Source organism: Zalophus californianus, chromosome 3 (genome assembly GCF_009762305.2).
Source record: "Zalophus californianus isolate mZalCal1 chromosome 3, mZalCal1.pri.v2, whole genome shotgun sequence".
Classification (NCBI taxonomy): domain Eukaryota; kingdom Metazoa; phylum Chordata; class Mammalia; order Carnivora; family Otariidae; genus Zalophus; species Zalophus californianus.
The window spans coordinates 140,313,495-140,333,089 of NC_045597.1; the positions used below are offsets into that span (position 1 = coordinate 140,313,495).

The 19,595-nt window shown below is 32.9% G+C and overlaps 1 protein-coding gene across 3 annotated transcripts in view; it reads left to right on the top strand.

Moving 5' to 3' along the window:
• The window catches only part of AGPS (alkylglycerone phosphate synthase), a 182,300-nt gene that overhangs the window by 129,218 nt on the left and 33,487 nt on the right, over positions 1–19,595 (top strand). For all 3 annotated transcript variants that reach the window (XM_027589240.1, XM_027589237.2, XM_027589239.1), the window contains 5 exons: positions 4,915–4,966; positions 8,456–8,532; positions 10,819–10,931; positions 16,339–16,408; positions 17,342–17,403. In XM_027589240.1, coding sequence (XP_027445041.1) covers positions 4,915–4,966; positions 8,456–8,532; positions 10,819–10,931; positions 16,339–16,408; positions 17,342–17,403 — 374 coding nt within the window. The remainder of the gene's footprint in view (positions 1–4,914; positions 4,967–8,455; positions 8,533–10,818; positions 10,932–16,338; positions 16,409–17,341; positions 17,404–19,595) is intronic.

Here is a 19,595-nt window from a genome sequence, read left to right on the forward strand (position 1 = left end):
GAACTTACCAGTTCTACCAGTAGCCTAAAATACTGTCTGTGGTAACAGCTCTGAGAAAGAACCAATTACCTGTCTACATTTTAAGTTTTTTCTGTCTAGAAATTTGCAGTTAAGAGAATTCTCTTCACATACCCTTTTTTGAACTTATTTATTAATTTATTTTTTTGTGTGTATCTCTATATGAGATAGTGTGCTCTTAACTTTATATCCAACAAAGTACATTGGCTATTGTGTGAGTGAAATAGACAGTTCCTGTCTTCTAGCAATCACTGTAGATGGTGTATATCACGATAAATTTTAGGTGTTTAAATTTTTGTATGGTTAGGTACAAGGGGTTTCGTATTGGAACTTTGGCTTCTGATATACTATGAGATTACTAGACTATCTCCAAAATAAACTCAAGGTTCAGGAATTTGGACCGTTCTAGAGTCTACACAGAATGTTTGATTTACTTCGTGAATAAACAAGCTTTTTCAATTCAAAGATGATACATATGTTAACCAAGGTACCATAGATATAGTACTACCATTTAGTGCTTATATTTATATTTTATCTTTCTGAAGTTGGAATAGTAGAAATCCTGCTGACATTTGGAATGTTTTAATATTGATTTGCCAGTAACTAGTAAACTAAGGGATATCTTCACAAATAATGTGTCACATCTGCAGTGCAAGTTCTGGTTTTCTCTGTCATAAGAAAGAGATATGACTTAGTTCCATAAAAACAAATTTTGCAGAAATCTTTTGATGTCTTATAGGGATTATTTTTTGGAGAAAATGGACTGAGAAATCTGTTGCTTTTTAAGTTAGTATAGAGATTTCCACTTAGTAAATAAGACTAATAAGTGATGGTTTTTTATTTTTCAGGTTATATATTCAAGTAAATTCCTGATTGTAGCATCATTGAAGGGAAGAGATTGCCAGCAATTTGACTTAGTCAATCTTACACTTGTGCTCTGAGGTCAATGTGGTTATTTATTTCTTCTCAGATAAAACACAGATAATTGATATTTCCTTATTAGTCAATAATGAGTTTCTCATCTCTTTTCAGATTATTTACTAGGTATAAAGTATACTTGGGTACAAGTCAGATGACATGAGGGATTCTAGTAAAAACACATTTATCATAATAGGAAATACGTCAGTTATTTCATTAACTCCAGTTTGGGTAAGCAAATTTTGTTTGAGTGTTCCTTAAATTCCCTGAATGAGTATTATTAACTCACCAATAAAATTACTTGTTAAAACTGTTCCCTCTCAGATTAGTTCTGATCACATACCACCAGGGGTCACTTTAACCCAAGGACCCTTTTCCCCCTTTCCTCATCTATGGAATACTCCTAGCGTAATTCAGTAGCATGGGAATGAATTTAGAGCTCAAATTCTCAGGATTTGTGATGTCTCTTAAGTTTTAAAGGAAATATTTTTAGGTTTCCAAATGAGGTTTTATAGCAGTTGAAGCATAACCTGATCTTAACCATAGGTGGAGTTACCCAGATTGAGTGTTGTTGTTTTTTAAAAATAACATTATTTTGGTCTTTTGATTATAGGAACTTAAACTAAGTTAGTTATAGTGGCAAGTTTTTATGTAAAACTCGAAGAGACTTTTCTTGCTTTGTATTTTTAGAATGATGCAGTCATTTACAGATTATCAATTGCCAGAGGATCATAAAGCAATCTAGATGATGTTTTTTAACTTGAGAATTTACTTTATGAGAGAGAGAATGGGAATTTACTTATGAGAATTTACTTGTGATGATAACTGAAAAACTCATTTACTGACTTTTAAAAATATGACACTATAAAAACAGACTAAATAAAGCTGTTGTTTTGATTTTGATAATTTTTAAAAAGTCAGTATTGAAAGCTAATATTTATTATCTAGATACAATAAACTTTCTTTAGCTTTTCATTCTTTTGTGATAAGTATTAGCCTGTAACCATCTACCCTGCCTCAGTATAAATAGGAGTAGTACATGACTGACTAGTTTATGTGACTCAGCTGTCAAGTTAAAATCGTGTTCAGTAATATTAAATATCAGTTGTTATATGTACCAAGTGCTCCAAAGCTTACTTATTTTTCCATTTTTTTAATTTGAAAGTTTTAAGCATAAAGAAACTTTAAAATAACAGGGTAGTGATCACCTGTATATCTGTCTTATATATTCAACAATTGACTTTTTGCTGTTTGTTTTATGTTTGTGTCTTTGTTTTCCGGACCCTTTGAAATTAAGTTGCAGACAGCATGGCACTTGACCTCTAAATATTTATACATACATCTAAAAATAAAGGTGTTTTTCTTCATAGTCATGATACTATTATCATGTCTAAGAAAATCAGCAGTAATTTTTTAATGACATCCTATATTCATTCTACAATCAGATTATTTCAGTTGTACCCAAGATGTATTTTGTAAATAGTCTTTCAAACCAAGATTTTATCAAGGCCTGCATATTTTTTGTATTTTAGTTGTTTCAGAGATTGAATTCCACTACAAATTTACTCTACTAAATGTAATATGCTTCCCCCCCGTTTTCTGATACCTGTGTGCCTATGCTGGTCGTTTTCATTAATAACACTTGCTGTAGGCATAGGAGTAGTAGAATCTATGTGGCAGTAGGAGATGGAAGTTACAAGTTGTTGTTAGGAATTTAAAAGTTGTTTTTTGGGTGGGGGTGTGCCTGGCTGGCTCAGTCTGTAGAGCGTTTGACTCTTGATCTCAGGATTGTGAGTTTGAGCCCCATGTTGGGTGTTAACATTACTTAAAAAAAAAAATCTTAAAAAAAAAGTTTGTTTTTCTAATAATACCAGAAGGGCTCTGAATTCTTTCTTATATGTTACTGGTGTGCTTAAGCCAAAGCATATAAATATGTATTTTATGTGATATTCTATTTATTTTATGAAGAAAAGAAACTTGGTCTAATCAGGCTTCATCTGTCTTATTAGAAGTTGATACTCCTGGGGTGTCTGGGTGGTGGCTCAATCATTTAAGTGTCTGACTCTTGATCTCAGCTGAGGTCATGAGTTCAAGCCCTGCTTTGGGCTGCATGCTGGGCATGGAGCCTACTTAAAAAAATAAATAAGAATAAAAATAAATTTAAAAAAAGAAGTTGATATACCTGTTTTAATAGGAACATTTTAGGAAGATTGATTTTTCTTTAGTATTTTGGAAAGTGGTTTGGTTTCTAGAAGCATAACCCAATTACAAAGACATCTTTATACCAAGATTTGAAATTACTCAGGTTATACGTATATTTTTTATTTTATTTTATAATTGTATAGTGAATAATTTTCATATAATTTTTGTTTCAAATATGGTTTTAAAGCTGTGTGTGTCTGTGTTTGTGTGTGTGTGGTGTATGTGTGTGTGTTAAGTGATTTTTTTAGGAGGCTTTGTGGTGTATTTGAAATATTGCTTATCTAGCATTCAGGATATCTTGGTCCTAGTTCTATCTTTTAGTTTTGTCTATTTAACAGTCATATGACAAGTCTTTTAACCTCTCTGGTTCTTATGTACTCATCTGAAAAATGGGTATAATACCAGTTCTGCTACCCTGATGGGGTTGTTTCTTATATTAAATAAGACATGTAAAAATAAGTTAGACATCACAGGATTCTGTAAAAGTAAGGCAATAGGTTATCATTATGCTATGTATATAAAATTACCTAATACTGTTTCTTTAGACTTGGCAATGCCTTTTTAAAATATAGATTGAATTATCTCACCTTTAGTATCAAAGGTGAGTAAATAAATTGTATAGTGTTCAAAATAAGAATCTAGTCATTTTGTCGGGTGAAATAAAATGTGTATTGTGAGTGATTTTATAAAATTAAGTATTTGTTTAATTAAAAGTGAATAATAGCAAAAATGTTATAATGCACATTTAAGTCTTCTTTTGAATGATCTGCATAAGTCTAAATGTGTTGATACAAATTTTATTGATGTTATTACTCAGAAGATAAATGTTTAAAAAGTTTATGACTGAAAATTTTGTCATCTGAAAGCAACCTCTTGAAGTTTATTTTAAAAATTTACATAGAAAATGAAATTGTATTTAGAGTCCAACTTGCCTTAATATTATGGAAAAATCGTACCTAACTTAAACCTTGCTAGAGTTTGTATTGTAGTATTTCAGCATCACAAAATTTATATGGCTATCTGTTCTCATTTTTCTTTCCTTGCAGCTTTTAGTGTGGTGCCTAGATTAAATTTAACACTGGCACAGTTTTAGATACATTATGTTATCCTTCATAATTTTGTTGCTATTTTCATACAAGTAACCTTGAAAGATTTTAGAATTCTGGACATTGATAGTGTCTGGAATTTTCTATTTAAAATGGATTATGAGAAAGGATAAAAAGAACAGTTCCTAGAGTTATGTATGAAGACATCACAGATAATTTTTTTAAAAAGTGCTTTTACTCAGAAAAATTCCACCATCATCTTCTTCATCTTAAAAGTGTATATCCACCATCATCTTCTTTGTTTTAAAAGATGATATAAGGACCTGAGGACACATTATAATTCACAAATGTATAATGTTCTAGGCATTGATTTTAGTCTTTGAAATTTCTGCTTTGTTCTAAAATAATCCACTTCAAGGCCCAATATTTCTTCTAGGTATTTCCATAGATCTTTGCTAGGCATTAAGAAGATCTAGTTGCAGACAAATTAAAGATTTGGCAACATATATGTGTATGTATTATGTATGTGGATCTCTCCTCCAAATATTTAGTAGAAATCACTGGTGTTTTGTCATCTTAAAATTATATAAAAAGTTAAGATTTTTTTACTGCATATATTCCTAGGAGCTAAACTATTGATCTCAAATACAGAAAGTTGACATTTCTATTCTACCTGTCTAGCTTCTTTACAGTATTAAATTTGTATCACATTTTTTTCTTTTTAAAACAGAGATGTGCTCCTGCATCTATCCGCCTCATGGACAACCAACAGTTTCAGTTTGGTAAGTAAGGAGCGGTCATTTTAAAAACTCATGAAGCCACAAAATTTGTGAAACAGCTGTTACCTGCCAGGAATAGTACTGAATGAAGAGGTAGGAAGATGAATGTCATAGTTCCTGTCCTGCAGGAAGCTCTCAGTTTAATGAGGACAGGCAATTACATAAAAGAATGAGTGCAGAATTGTTGCAGGTGTTGTGAAATAAGAGTACACTGGGTACCCTGGGGTGCAAATGAAGGAGTGGTTGAGCCTGCTGGATTTTGCTGCATGTTGACATGGGGAGTCAGGAAAGGCTTCTTAAAGGAGGGTCATGCTTAAGTTAAGTAGTAAAGCCTTCTGTGTGTTTTAGCCTGCATTTAGAGTTCTAGGCCTTAAGAGAGCCACGTATCTGATTAGTAATGTTGTGTTGTCCATTTATATATGCTGTCATTATAGTGAATTATGTTAGACACAGACATGTTTGTAAAATTAACTATGATCTGACTAGATTTTATTTATAATTGTGATTTTAACAATTTAAAATGAAGGTTTAAAGAAAAGGTCCTTCAGGCCATCTGTTGTTCCTGTTCCACGTTCTCATTGCTATATCTAGGAACATGCTCTAAGGCAGGTTCTACCGTCTCTAGTCTGGGCTGTATCTATTCTTTCCACCCTTTTCATGGCCACCCTTTACATGGCCATTAAAGTGATTTTTTTGAAAAGACAAATCTGATTCTGCTTATTGGCTATCTATAACCTTTTTGATTTCTCACTACCTGTTGAAGCCTTTCCATCTATATATCCTGCCATGGCTCCATGATCAAGCAACTAAAGAATAATGCTTAGCGCAGCAAGGAATGTCTAGGACATTTTACTAGCCGTATGGCTGATTGGCAGTGTTTGTACCATATTGGTTGTTAACAAAGCACAAGCCTTATTATTAGATGTTAATATTTTAAATTTCACTCCTGCCTCTGACACAACTCTTTAATTCATTATATTGAAATGGATACAGGGTTTTTTTTTTATATTTTATTTATTTATTTGACAGGGAGAGAGAACACAAGCAGGGGGAGCAGCAGGGAGAGGGAGAAGCAGGCTCCTCGCTGAGCAGGGAGCCTGATGGCGGGGCTCGATCCCAGAACCCTGGGATTATGAGCTGAGCCGAAGGCAGACGCTTAACCGACTGAGCCAGCCAGGCATCCTTGAAATGATGTTTTAAGTATATTGAAATGATATATATCATTGAGTATATTGAAATGTTCTGTAGATTTCCTCTGAAAAACTAAAGTTTGTCAAATTTAGGGGATGTTTCTTATTCATTTTTATATCTCCTGCACCTGTCCTATGATAGGCAGTGCTGTTGATTGACTTAATCATCTACTCAAGCAAAAGAGGGTGAACAAATCTTGAATAGCACATAGTAGAGTGTCAAGCACACTATCAAAAGCACAGTTTATCAAATACTCCTCACAACTGTTTCTGAAAGTGGTACTCCCGGTTTACAAATGACTCAAAGGCTAGACATTTCAGCCAAAGCCCACAGGTCGTATGTGGTAGAGCCGGGGTTGAACCCAAATCTGTCTGACTCCAAGGCCCAAGACTTTTCCCACCATTTGAGATCAATTCTTTGAAATGTAGATATTTATTAAATAATTAAAAATGTTTAAGTTGACACTGTAACAGCACCAAATTTACTAATAAGACTGTTCAACTAGTAAATTTGAAAACTTAGTTCCTTTATTTACCAAAAAATACAAAACACAGTAGCCAGAGTACATTTAGAATGTAATTATTTTGAAAGGCAACATTAATTTAAAAATAAAAAAAATAATATCCTCTTAGGTATTCACCTCCTGCTAAATGCTTGACGCACTTAAAGTGAGTATCGCTTTTAGGATAGTTATTCTTCAAAGCTATCATGTCAACTCAGTATTAGGGATATATGTGACTAAGTCCCACTAGTGTTAATGGAAATCGTGCAAATAAATTTCCATGTGTTAAGATGAACATAGACCCTTAAGGATTATTTCACATCAGTGTAGTGACATTTGGAGTCTCCTCATACAATACGTAAAGATGTGTGGATCAGAAGGCTTGTATGAGGAACAGATAATTTTAGTTTCTTGCAAGAATATGACTAACACACTCACACATTTATGTTTATTTATTTCCAATTATTAAAGTAGGATAAATTCCATTTGGGACAAGAATGAGTATTTTGATGGTATATTATTTCTAACTTTATACTGTCTAGAAATGGAATTTTTTTAAGGCACTGATTATGCAGGAGAAGCATTTTTGACAGGGTACAATAAAAGAAAAAAAATTTCCCAAACATGTGATCCAGGAACTTGAAAAGATTGCTGGGTTGATCTGTATCTAATCTGCCTGTCACTTTTGTTGTTTTTTGTTTTGTTCAGTTATAGCATTGATATCTAACTCTTAACCTCTGGTTAAGGCTATGTTAGTTGGTCTTTCATGTCAGTTTCCTATTATAGTCAGTAAAAATGTAATAAGTATTACAGATTCAGATTCGAACTTAAAAAAAGATGAATAAAAAAAAAAGAAAGGACTACAAGTCATCTCCCCCCTCCCCACCGAAGAAACTTGTTTGCTGTTTGCACCTATTTTAAAGAAGGGATCCATGCTTTAAAAAAACAGAGAGAGAGAACACAAGCACAAAACAACACAAAACAACATCCCCAAATCTTAAAACTATTTTTAAAAAATAAAATTTTTATTTAGAGATAATTTCAGATTTACTAGAGACTTTAAAATTCTTTATAAAAATTCTATATAAATGGTATGCCCATTTTTCTGAGTTGGGCTTATAGCACTAAGGGCAGATGTATGACTCTTAATCTAACAGTCGTGGGAGTTAAGAAGTTGTTACTCTGAAAACAATGAGAAAACAGTAAAAGACTTTCACTCAATTAAGCTCAATCCGCAGGCAAAGATGTTAATTTAACAGACTCTGAGATACCATTTATGTTGTTTTGGCAATTTTAACTCTCTGGGTGTGATTAAGGAAGCAGTTACTAGTTTTATGCCAAGAATTCTGGAAGAATTAAGAATTAATTAAGAAACAACCTCAAACTTGGCATTGACTGCATATTTGGTTATAGTTCTGAATGGTTTCTGCATAATTAAAAAAAATAAAAGTAAACTCAGCCACCATTGGGTGTTCTTAATGAAATAAAAATTAAGTGATTTTACTATGTATAAACTATACTATTGAAGGATAACCTAAACTATATGTAGTATTAATTACATATAGTAATTTGAGTTAAAAAAGAAACAAGAGAAGTTTTGTAAACAAAAAGTTGTGACTTTTGAAAGAAAATAAAAGATGTAGCTCTTAATATCAATATGCTATATATACAACGTAGGAAGATTTAAAAAATTGGAGAAATGAAACTTTCACTTTTTTAGGATACTAAATTAAACTAGCTTAATCTTTTGAAAAACAGAGTTTGCTATTAATTTAAATTATGAACTTTTTTCTTCTTAGGTCATGCTCTTAAACCTCAGGTTTCCTCTATTTTCACATCATTTTTGGATGGCTTAAAGAAGTTTTATATTACAAAGGTAAGAATTTTTATAAAATGCTAAAATTTTTAATGCTTATGATATTAATTTTGTTTTCTGCCTTCTCCCCCCTCACTTGTACGTATTATCAAGGATGTTTTTTCATGGTGCTGTGTACATGTCTTAATTATTATTTTTCATGTTGGAATAAATATTTTATCGAGTAAATTAGTTATGCATTTAATTTCAGAAATTTTAATTTTTTTCCAGATTTGAAGTTCCTAAAAATAACATTACATTAAAAAGTTTCATGCATGTAAGGTTTTTTATAGTTGTTTGTTTGGTTTTTTTTTGTATTAGATATCAATATCTAGTGAAATAAAAGTATGGATTTTTAAAAAATCTTTGCTGAATTCCTTTCTTAAAGGGTTATGCCAGCTTGCACTATCCCTAGGGACCTACAGGTGCTGTTTCTTTGTTCCATCCTTGCTATGGAACAAAAACACAACAAATGTGTTCTGTTATGTTTCAAATGTACTGAATCTAGGGGGGAAAGTAGTACTTTATTTTAGGTAATGTTTCTCATTGAAATTCCAGTGAGACCCATCATTTCCCTGTATTTCCTAGATATAGGTTTTGTGTGCATTAGTTGAGTGTGGTTATTTTGCCTGGGGTGGCAACTTTGTGGTGTTTTTCCTTGGTACTTTGCATGTACCCTTTGAATAATGGGATTTTTAGATGCCTTTGTGATAAATGTTGTGAATAATTTTTTGAGTCAGGTTACTCCCTTTTTAATAAGAGTTTTTCTTTTTGGTGCAAAGGTTTCAAAATTTTGTATCTTTTCCTGTGATTCATCATTTCTAAGCTGGAACCATTTCTTCTCTCTCGCTTTTTTTTTGTTAAATGGGAATTTAAAAATTTTTATCTTTATTACTATTTGAATTTATTTCAATTTTATGATGTGAGATAAAGCTCTAAATTAATCTTCACCTTCCAGTCCCCCAATTGCTAACCAGTTGTGGCAGCACCATTAGCTAACTAATCCCTGCTTCTCTTAACATTGACTTGCCATGTCTGAGACATCTTCTTAAATACTGACTCAAGATGTAGACTCCATTTTAATGTATAAAACACTGTATGATCTCTCTTATATGTGCAATCTAGAAAAAAAATATCAAAAAAAAATAAAAAAAACTAGCTTATAGATACAGAGAACAGACTGGTAACTGCCAGAGACAGGGTGAGGGGTGGGAGAAGAAGGTGAACTTTTTTTGTTTTTAGGGGTTGAGGGGTGGAAGGAGAGCGTGAACTGTTTTTACTTTTCCTAGTTTAAATAAATTGAATTTTAAAAAGGTATCACATTTTTTTAAATGAGTTTTTGTTCTTAGAAAATTAAATGGATTTAATTGCTATAGTTCTAGTTCTTGTTTCTTAGAATTTTCCCTGTTATCCATCATAACCTACCTGTTTATCAGCCTAGAAAAATTTTAGAAACTCTTCACCATCTTAGGAAGTCCATTAAGTTTTCTTTTCTTTTCTCTCTCTTTTTTTTTTTAAGATTTTATTTATTTATTTGACAGAGAGAGACACAGCGGAAGAGGGAACACAAGCAGGGGGAGTGGGAGAGGGAGAAGCAGGCTTCCCGCGGAGCAGGGAGCCCAATGTGGGCTCCATCCCAGGACCCTGGGATCATGACCTGAGCCGAAGGCAGATGCCTAATGACTGAGGCACTCAGGCACCCCTAAGTTTTTTGTCAGAATTGGAATGAACCTGTATATTAATTTGAGCAAGAATGGACAGATTTATATACTTAGTTGAGGCATTCTAGAACATGTCTTTATAATCTATTTTTAGACATGTTTTCCTAATGAGGTTACATATTTCCTTTTATGGTTATTCTTAGATATTTTAATTATATATGTAAGATCTCCTTTGAAAATGTTCTTTAATAAGTTATTGTTGGTATGTAAGGATGCAGTTATTTTTTTACCTTCTCATCGTACATTTTGCTAATTCATTATATTCTATCATTTGGTATTTTTATTGGCTTCTTTATTGCAGTTACAATTCTTACAAGTTCTTTGTTGTATTATTTACCAATTTGTCATTACAATTGACACCATGACATACTTTGAAATTAAGTATTTTTCTGTAGTTTTGTTATTTGTAACAACCTGAAGAGGTGCATTAAACGTTCTTTTTGATTCACATGTAAAATTCCAAAGCTCAATTTTAAGGAGTTGGTATGTTTGAGCCCAGATCAGAAGGAAATATGAGCAAAATGTATTTTGATTTCCTGTTTTATAGGGTAAGACTTATCTGTAATGAATTTTTTTTTTTTTGTAGTTTAAAGGATTTGATCCAAATCAGCTAACTGTCGCTACGTTACTGTTTGAGGGGGACCGTGAGAAGGTTCTTCAACATGAAAAACAAGTGTATGACATCGCTGCAAAATTTGGGTATGGCTTTAGTTCATAATGCCAAGAGAATGTTAATCTAAAATTCTGGTATCTGCAAGCAGTTGTTAATACCCTTTAAAGTATTAAATTTGTAGCAATATATGATAGTCAACTTAAAATGTTGTGTTGGTTTACTTCCAAAATTTGTGATCATATATAAAATATTTTATTGTATTATTCCATTAATGCTAATTTTATAATATTTGCTTTTGTTGTACTAGAGTAAAATATGAAAAATTCATAGTCCTCTTACTATTTAGTGGTAATTGTGTATTTGTATAAAACATGTTATTAGTATGTTTTTAAAAGGAAATTTTTTAAACAAAAGAATTTGATAAATTATCTATACTCCACCCCTTGTCACTTACTGTTTTGTGCTGGTATAAAGAAACAGAAAACATTTCACATCTATAACCAACTGAATAATGATTGGGTGGTTTCTTTCTGTCTACGTGATGGATTATGAGACTGATCAATGAGAACTATAGTGAAAATGCCATTTATCAGGACTACATTTTTTCCTTTCCTTTCTAAGTACTTAAACTAAAGTTTCTGGATACCAGTTTCCTTTTTTTTTTTTAATTTCAGAGCTTAAAATATACATTATGCTTAATCTGAGTTCTTTGTAAATATTTAATTTCCCTTTTTTGCTATTTGTGAGAACAAATGGGCACTTAATTTGTAACCTTGTGTTTTAGAAGTCCCACTTTTATGTATTTTTCTCACATATGATATTCAGCCCTTTGTTTTTAGGATTTTCCAAACTTAGTGTTAAAATGTAGAATTCTTTGAAAAAGATCTAATCGTGGGCTTAATTTTTAGTTTACTTTTGTACTGTTTTTGAGTATAGCAAATTAGCCTCTCAGTTTTATTCTTACCTTATTCTGAAATTGGCAATTGGAATTTAATTTCTTTAACAAAAGATGAAATTCATTATCTTTCACTTTTTCTCTTTCACAGTACCTTTTTTGGGAATTACTGATTTTTTTTAACTAAATTAGTTAAGAGTAATTGTGCTATAAAAATTCAGTTAATAACCAAAAGGCTTGGATTTCAGGTTAATCTCTGAATTTATTTTTGAAATGTATATGTACCTGTTTTTCAGTTTCTAAGTTATGTGGAGCTTATATATAATTTGATTTTTAAACTTTTTTCTTAAAATCCATGGTATTAGAAACAAGGTGATTTAAATTAAAATATTTTATATCTAAATTAACTCTTTATTTCTGTTCTAACCTTAAATATTAGAGGCTGGAACTTTAAAAAATTGTTTTTTATATATTTAAATGTTTAATTGGGATTTCAGAATCATTCAGGAGCGCTTGTAGGGAAATGCATGCTATAATATTTGAATCATTTTATATAAATAAGGTAAATTTGCTTAGTTTCACCTCAGTCCCCTGGTCCTCCTCCTCCTCCTTCTAACATACCCCCCCCCATGCATACACATGCACAGAAATTCCACTTTGTAATATCTTTAAGTGTAATTACAATTCAGAGTAGCCAGCAAAATCATTAGTAGTTAGTAATGTGCTACATTTTTTGTTGGATTGAGGGGGGTAGGATGATGGCAAAATGCCTTTTTATGTGAGGTAAGACATAATTTTTATAAGGCATGACCTGTCTTTTCTTGGACATTACTGCTGATCCCTGGTATATATGAGATGCTTGATTGAACATTTGTTGAAAGAATTAAGGAAACTGAATATTTTTCCCTAACAATTTTTATTGTTTCATTTATGCCTAACTGCTGTGCCACCCTTAAAACTGTGTATTTTAATCTTTAGGTATTTATCAGAGCCATTTTGTCAGTTTTAAGTTGAGCTGCCAACTGTCATGAACTCTCTTGTCATGTAATTTGTCTTGTTTTTCCCATGTAATTCCAGTTATTTACAACTTAAAAGTTGAAAATGAACTTCCTTAAGATGAATCCAGGTCTTTTTAGATGCTGATACTGAAGCCCCAGAACTATTGAGTTAATTCCAGTGATTTGTTTATACCAAACAAAAAATCAAATTCACCCATTAAAATAGGTTATAGTAAGTGAGATACCTATTTAAAGCAAGGGCACAGCATTAAAATTCACACTCTTATTGGGGTCTCATTTTTTTGGCTATTACTATTGCTACTTATTAAGTTATGTTATAATTAATTTCTTAGTGTACTTTCATCCTGGTTTCCTTCATTTGGATGTAGAAATCTTCTGTATTCACAGCCCAGGCTGTCATTAGGCAGATGACTTAGGGCTGTTTTGGTTTTGATTTGATTTGATTTGGTACTTGGAAATATCTTCATGTGGTTTCTAGCAGAAGTCCTGGTTTTCTCCATGTTTCTCTCTAGGCACTAGTTCTTTGTTCTAATCACTGAAAGATGCAGGGATATTTTTCTTACTTAAGATGCCACCTGGCCAACCCTTGCTCCCCAATGAGTGATTTCTTATGCATAACTAAAAAGCAGCACTAAATTTCTTTCTGCTAAAGTTTCATGAGTTAGTTTAGCTCATGTATTTTATTTTGAATTAGGGCATTATTCATCTGTCCTTTCATTTTCTGTTCTTTTGTTTTATCTTCTGTTCCTACCACCTCATTAGCTTTGAATTGATTGTTTTTAATGAAGTACTCCCAACAGTTTAGAACATTTTTATGTGTTATCCTAGCCATTTTTCCTCCTTGCCTTCCACCCCCACCCTAACACTGTTTAATACCTTTGAACATTTATGATCCAAGAGAACATAATAGGCAAATGTTGAATAATCATACTTTGGTTGTTTATCTATGTTTGCTAGTAATATACTTTAACTTCTCTAAGAGCTAAACAGAACAAACATTCCCTGTCAGCAATCATGACAGATGTATTGACATTTACCATAGAACTTAAGGTAATGTGTTATTGTTATTTTTAAAGTGTGTGCTTAAGTTGTTTAATGTAATTCAACATGAGAGTGATTAGGTTCACCAGATGGCTCTTTTATATAAAAAGATTGTCTCATATTCCTCTTTCATTAGTCTTCCCAGTCCTTTCTCATGAAACAGGTTTACATTTAAGAACCTTGTTAATTGATGTTTGAAATTTGCAGAGGGGAGCAGGAAGTAGGAGATGGATATTGCTACTTTACCATAAAGCAGTTTGAATCTTAGTATACTTTTTTGGAGTGGCTGCTGCGAAAATGGCAAGTTAGAAGCATTTAATTTCTACCCCTACTGTTATTTATATATCGTATTTTAAGGTAATCCTGTCTAGAAGATAAGAGTTCTGAAAACTAAAGAAAAGAGAGAGAGAGAGATCGAAGTTACAGAAAGCTAAATTTGCAGGGAAACCTATGATTCAGAAAAGCAAGCCCAGAATGACTTGTCTTCTCCTTTGGGGTTTATGAATTTAGAATGGATATCAATTTCATCCTGTTTTGGATAAGAAAATGCATGTTTCTGTGTGGTTTGTCACACCAAATTCCAAAGTGGAGCAGATCTCCCCACCCCCACCAGATGTTAGAACAGGATCTAAAGAAAAATGTCTTGACATGGGATTGCAAAGTAAGACTTTTTCTCATCCTGATATAAGAGAGATAGGCCTACTAAATGTCCATACCTATTACTTCTCACCAAATACCCGCTTAGAATGTGCCTTCTCAAGGAGTCCCAGTGCAGGTCTTTTGCACCCTTTGCTAGTCTTCACCGTTTGTCCTTTCTGCCACTAGGCCCAAGATGAATTGTTCCTATTTCCTACCTCAGTAGTGTTTTTTTTCTTTCTTGGACTCAGTGTCTGACTCTGTTTCATATCTACCCAAGGTATAGATTCAGATATTTCCCTCCACGCATTTACCACAGCAACTTTATGACTTATTTCCTTCTTGTTTGGAACTTTATTTGACTTCCTACCCCTAACCTCAAACCCATATATATCCAACCCAGAATCATACTATTTCTTCTTACTTTTCACTGTCAACTGCTTGACTTAAGTTCTGTCTTCTTTGCTCATTAACATTTAGTAATACAAACAACCCCCCCATTTCATTTTATTGTACCCCACCCCCAAGTGGTTCTAGACTAGAGCTGCTCCTATCAAGTGTTTACCACTTCTCTGGTGATACTAATTTGTTTATATGCAGCTATAATTCTAAGGGAAATTTGATTTGGCCTTTACATCCTAGCCTAAAATTGCCTTTCAGTATTTATATAGCACAAGGGTATATCCATGCTAAATTATTTTCTTACTGTTAAATCCAAGCAAAACTTCAGGGGAAGGAAGAACTTAACTATCAGGTGTTAATCGAAGCAATAAGAAAATTGATTCTTCCAGAGGAAGCTCAAATAACAGAGGCTCAAGACCTGAGTCTTGGGCAACACCATGGTTAAGGGCTCAGCATCCTGAGACCAAGGAGGTGTAATTACGGGATTGAACAGAGAGACAGAGAAGTTAATCATCCATTATGACCCAAGAAAGTCACATGAAAATATGACTTTTCTTTCTATCTAGTTTTAGTGAGGGATTTTTTTCATGGGTACTTTGGGAGTTTGTGGAAGTTTTCTTTAATTGACTAAGAATAGTTAAAATTTAATTTCTATCTGATGATGGAAACAAGGAAAATTAAAAGCTCTTTACTGAAGGTAGTAGAAATCAATTATCATTCATAGTCTTTTAAAATAAGAATGACTTTCACAAAGCAGAGTACTTGGACTGAATTACATGTTATATGGGATTAGTTCTAACTAGATCACCAAATACAATTTCTGTGGATAAAACTACTTTCAAATTGAAATGGATAGTTCATGGTAATAAAACCTTACCTGTTTTCTTGTAATTGTCTATATGTTGTTGCTTCATACACTTCAGTGTTTCTGTGTAAGTACGTTTTGTCTCATTTAAGTTATAAGTTTCATAAAGTAAACACTCTAATACTTCATATACAGTGTGCATGAGTATTCAAAAAACTTCTTGGTATTTGGAAGATGTAGTCAGTCATACATCTTTATATGTGAATAAGACTATAATGACACATGAATATATGGATAAGAATATATATGAATAAGAGTATTTTAAGTATCTTGTTATGCTTGTGAAGTTTATTAAAGTTTATTTAAGTTTGTTTCTCATTTCTCTGTTCTTTTGTCAGTTTGGGTAGAAGTAGTTGAGTTCATATGAGTCAGTTTTATTAGTTTGATGGATGAAAGTTTGAAATTAATGACCAAACTGAAATATGAAAAGTATTTTTAGGTTTTTGTTATCCAAGCTTATTCTTTTGACAGCTCTTTGACACGTTTATGATAAATTAGATTAAAATAAAAATGAGATGCAGTGTAATATTTGTTAATCCATTAAGCATTTATCTTGGGGCGTCATATTAGTTTGGTTAGTTTTATATATTTTTAATAAATATATATGCTATATATTGACACTTTGTTCTTTACAGTGGGTTGGCAGCTGGAGAAGATAATGGACAGAGAGGTTATTTGCTGACCTATGTCATTGCATACATTCGAGTAAGTTATCTCGTATTTCCCTTGTCAGTTTATGTTGCTGACCTTACTTTTTCTTACTTTGAATGAATAAAATTATTTTCTTAAATTTTAACCTGTTAATTTCATAAATGAATACAGAAGAGAAAAGCCACACATTTTAGATCAGTAATTTGGGGATTTTTCCTGTCAACCAGTGGTAGAGTTGAAGTAATTCATTTTGCTAGAAGTGAAAACTTAACATGTATAGATTTTTCTACTTATAAAGTTTTCTTTCCTATCTTTGCACTTCTGTGGTGGCTTATGAATTGTTCTTTCCAGTTTTGATATTAAAGCAGAATTGTATTCTGGTTAAAGAAATTTTTATTATAAATTACTTACCAAGTAAGAATTATATCTTGTGTGTTATAAAATATATTTTCCTAGCAGAGGTGCTTCCAGATACCCTATTTTATTTAGTTACTACGAAGAAGGGCTCTAATTTGTTTTTAAAGAAAAGTTGATTTCAGGAAAGAGGTATTTTCTTTTAGTCCCCCTCCCCCCACTTCTCTGTTGTCCTCGTCCTTCCATCCTGACGACCTCTTTTTCTTGTTGTTTAATTTGCCGTTCAGGCTACTAAAAAATCTGTTCTAATATCCTGTACATGTACATAGACGGTTCTTAGAGACTCCATTCCTTGAAGAAATATTTAAATTCCTACCATGTGTCAGGCACACTACCTGGTGCCAAAGGTACAGCGGACAACAAGACAGACAAAGTTCCTGTCCTCCTGAAGGTTGTAGCTCATTCTCAGGGCCACGTTCTGGTGCTTTTATGGAGTAGGGAGTGAAGAGCAGCGGAGGTTACATTAGAAACATGTAATACTAAAAATTATATGAAATACTAGCAATATTACAATATTATTAATTCTTCTGCACCTGTTGTAATTGCTTGATTTTTGTATATATGTTTTAACAGGACTTGGGTTTGGAATACTATGTGTTAGGAGAGTCTTTCGAGACTTCAGCTCCTTGGGACAGGTAAAGTATAATAAAAAGCCTGATATTCAAATATGCTATAGGAGTTGCTGAAATAATGTAACTTTGTACATGAATATGCAAATTTTTAAATTTTTATTAAGAAACACTTTTATAAAATTAATATCTTTGGGGCGCCAGGGTGGTCCAGTCAGTTAAGCATCCGGTCATGAGCTTGGGTCCCCCCATTGGGCTCTTAGCTCAACAGGGAGTCTCCTTGATATTCTCTCTTCCCCTCTCCCGCTGCCCCTCCCCTCCACTCGCTCTCTCTCACTCTCTCTAAAATAGATAAATCTTTTAAAAACTTAATATCTTCATCAGAATGTCATATTTGCAAGCCTTTTTTTTTGTTTGTTTTTGGTTTGAGACAGATTTGTCTATGTCCCATAGAAGGAGAAGATATTACTGAAGTCTACATTTTAGAGAATCTTATTGAGCACTGAAGTGTCACTATATAGTTTTACTGGCTTCTGTGGTTTAAATTTTTAAGTGCTTAATATGCTTGAATGTTTTCTAAAAAGTCCCCCAAAATTATAAAACCAGTGTTAACCTTCTTTTGTAACATATGATTGATATTTGTATGGATATTATTAAGTAGATTTTAACTTGTATTTCAGTGATTTCTAAAAGAAATCCAGCTTAAGATATTATGTACAACCTCTATTTTTGCATTAAACACATATACATACGGATATTGGTTAGGGAATTGATAATAAAAACTGATGAGCAATGTGAAGTGGTTTTATTAAAAATGTACTTTTGAGGGGCGCCTGGGTGGCTCAGTCGTTAAGCATCTGCCTTCAGCTCAGGTCATGATCCCAGGGTCCTGGGATGGAGCCCCGCATCGGGCTCCCTGCTCAGCAGGAAGCCTGCTTCTCCCTCTCCCACTCCCCCTGGTTATGTTCCTGCTCTCACTCTCTCTCTCTCTGTCAAATAAATAAATACAATATTTTTTAAAAAATGGACTTTTGAGTTAACTCACTCAGTAATAAAAATTCTTAAGACTGTTAGTACATTTTTTAGTATGCCTTACATTTTACTTTTTCTTTATAAAATATACAAATTATTTTAAATCTACAATAAAGTAAATAAGGTATGACAAATCCCCATGAATCCACCTCCTAGATATTACATATCTTAACATTTTTGTTCTACCCTAACCTCTTTTCTCCCCTCCCGCAGAAAACTTTATACTTTTCTGCTTTATCTACTATGGGTATAACTTTTGGTGCATGGATGTTCATATTCCATGCATTGTAAAACTAATCAAATATATAGTACCAATCTGTTATTCACAATTGTTGATGCTCTACTTTAACAAGGGGATAAATCTTATAAATAAAAAAATCAACTTATTGACATCTGAACTTTTGAACAGCAAATATCATTTGATAGCTGTTCATAGTTGTCTCAAAGACCATTTTAGTCTTTTATACTTTTCCTTGCTTGGCAAAGTAGGTTAGCATAGTGTTAACTTCTTTAGCATGAATTTCCTCATCAGTTACTATTATTTGATGATTGTCATTTGTCTTTTTATTCTTGCAGCTGTCGAAGCTAATCACATACTATCTTTTCACTTTTTTTTTTTTTTAAGATTTTTATTTATTTATTTGACAGAGACACAGCGAGAGAGGGAACCCAGGGGGAGTGGGAGAGGGAGAAGCAGGCTTCCCGCTGAGCAGAGAGCCTGATGTGGGGCTTGATCCCAGGACCCTGGGACCCTGACCTGAGCCAAAGGCAGACGCTTAATGACTGCGCCACCCAGGCGCCCCCTGTGTTTTCACTTTTTAAATCCTTTTCTTGTGTATTTTTATATATTTGACTCACTGACAGTATCTGTTTTATACGGGGTTATATATTTGGTTTGTTTTCACTTAAAACAACATTGTCAGCTGAAGTTTTCATAAATAAAGTTAATGAAAAGCAGCTACATTCCTGACATAAAATTTACTCATTACCCATTTAGCAACTTGCTTTTTCTTTCAAACATTTAGCTAGGTAGAGACAATGTTTAGCAGAAACCCAAGGGATCAGAGTCTTCAACTCTCACACATTATTAGGTTGTGCTAGGCCTTTTCATGTGTAAGTCTCTTAAGGGATTATTGGTCTACTAGTTTTTGTGTGTTTCTCGGTGGCCCTAGCAAAATGACTGTACCTGTTAAGTGCTCAATAAATATTCTGCATAGAGTCCTATG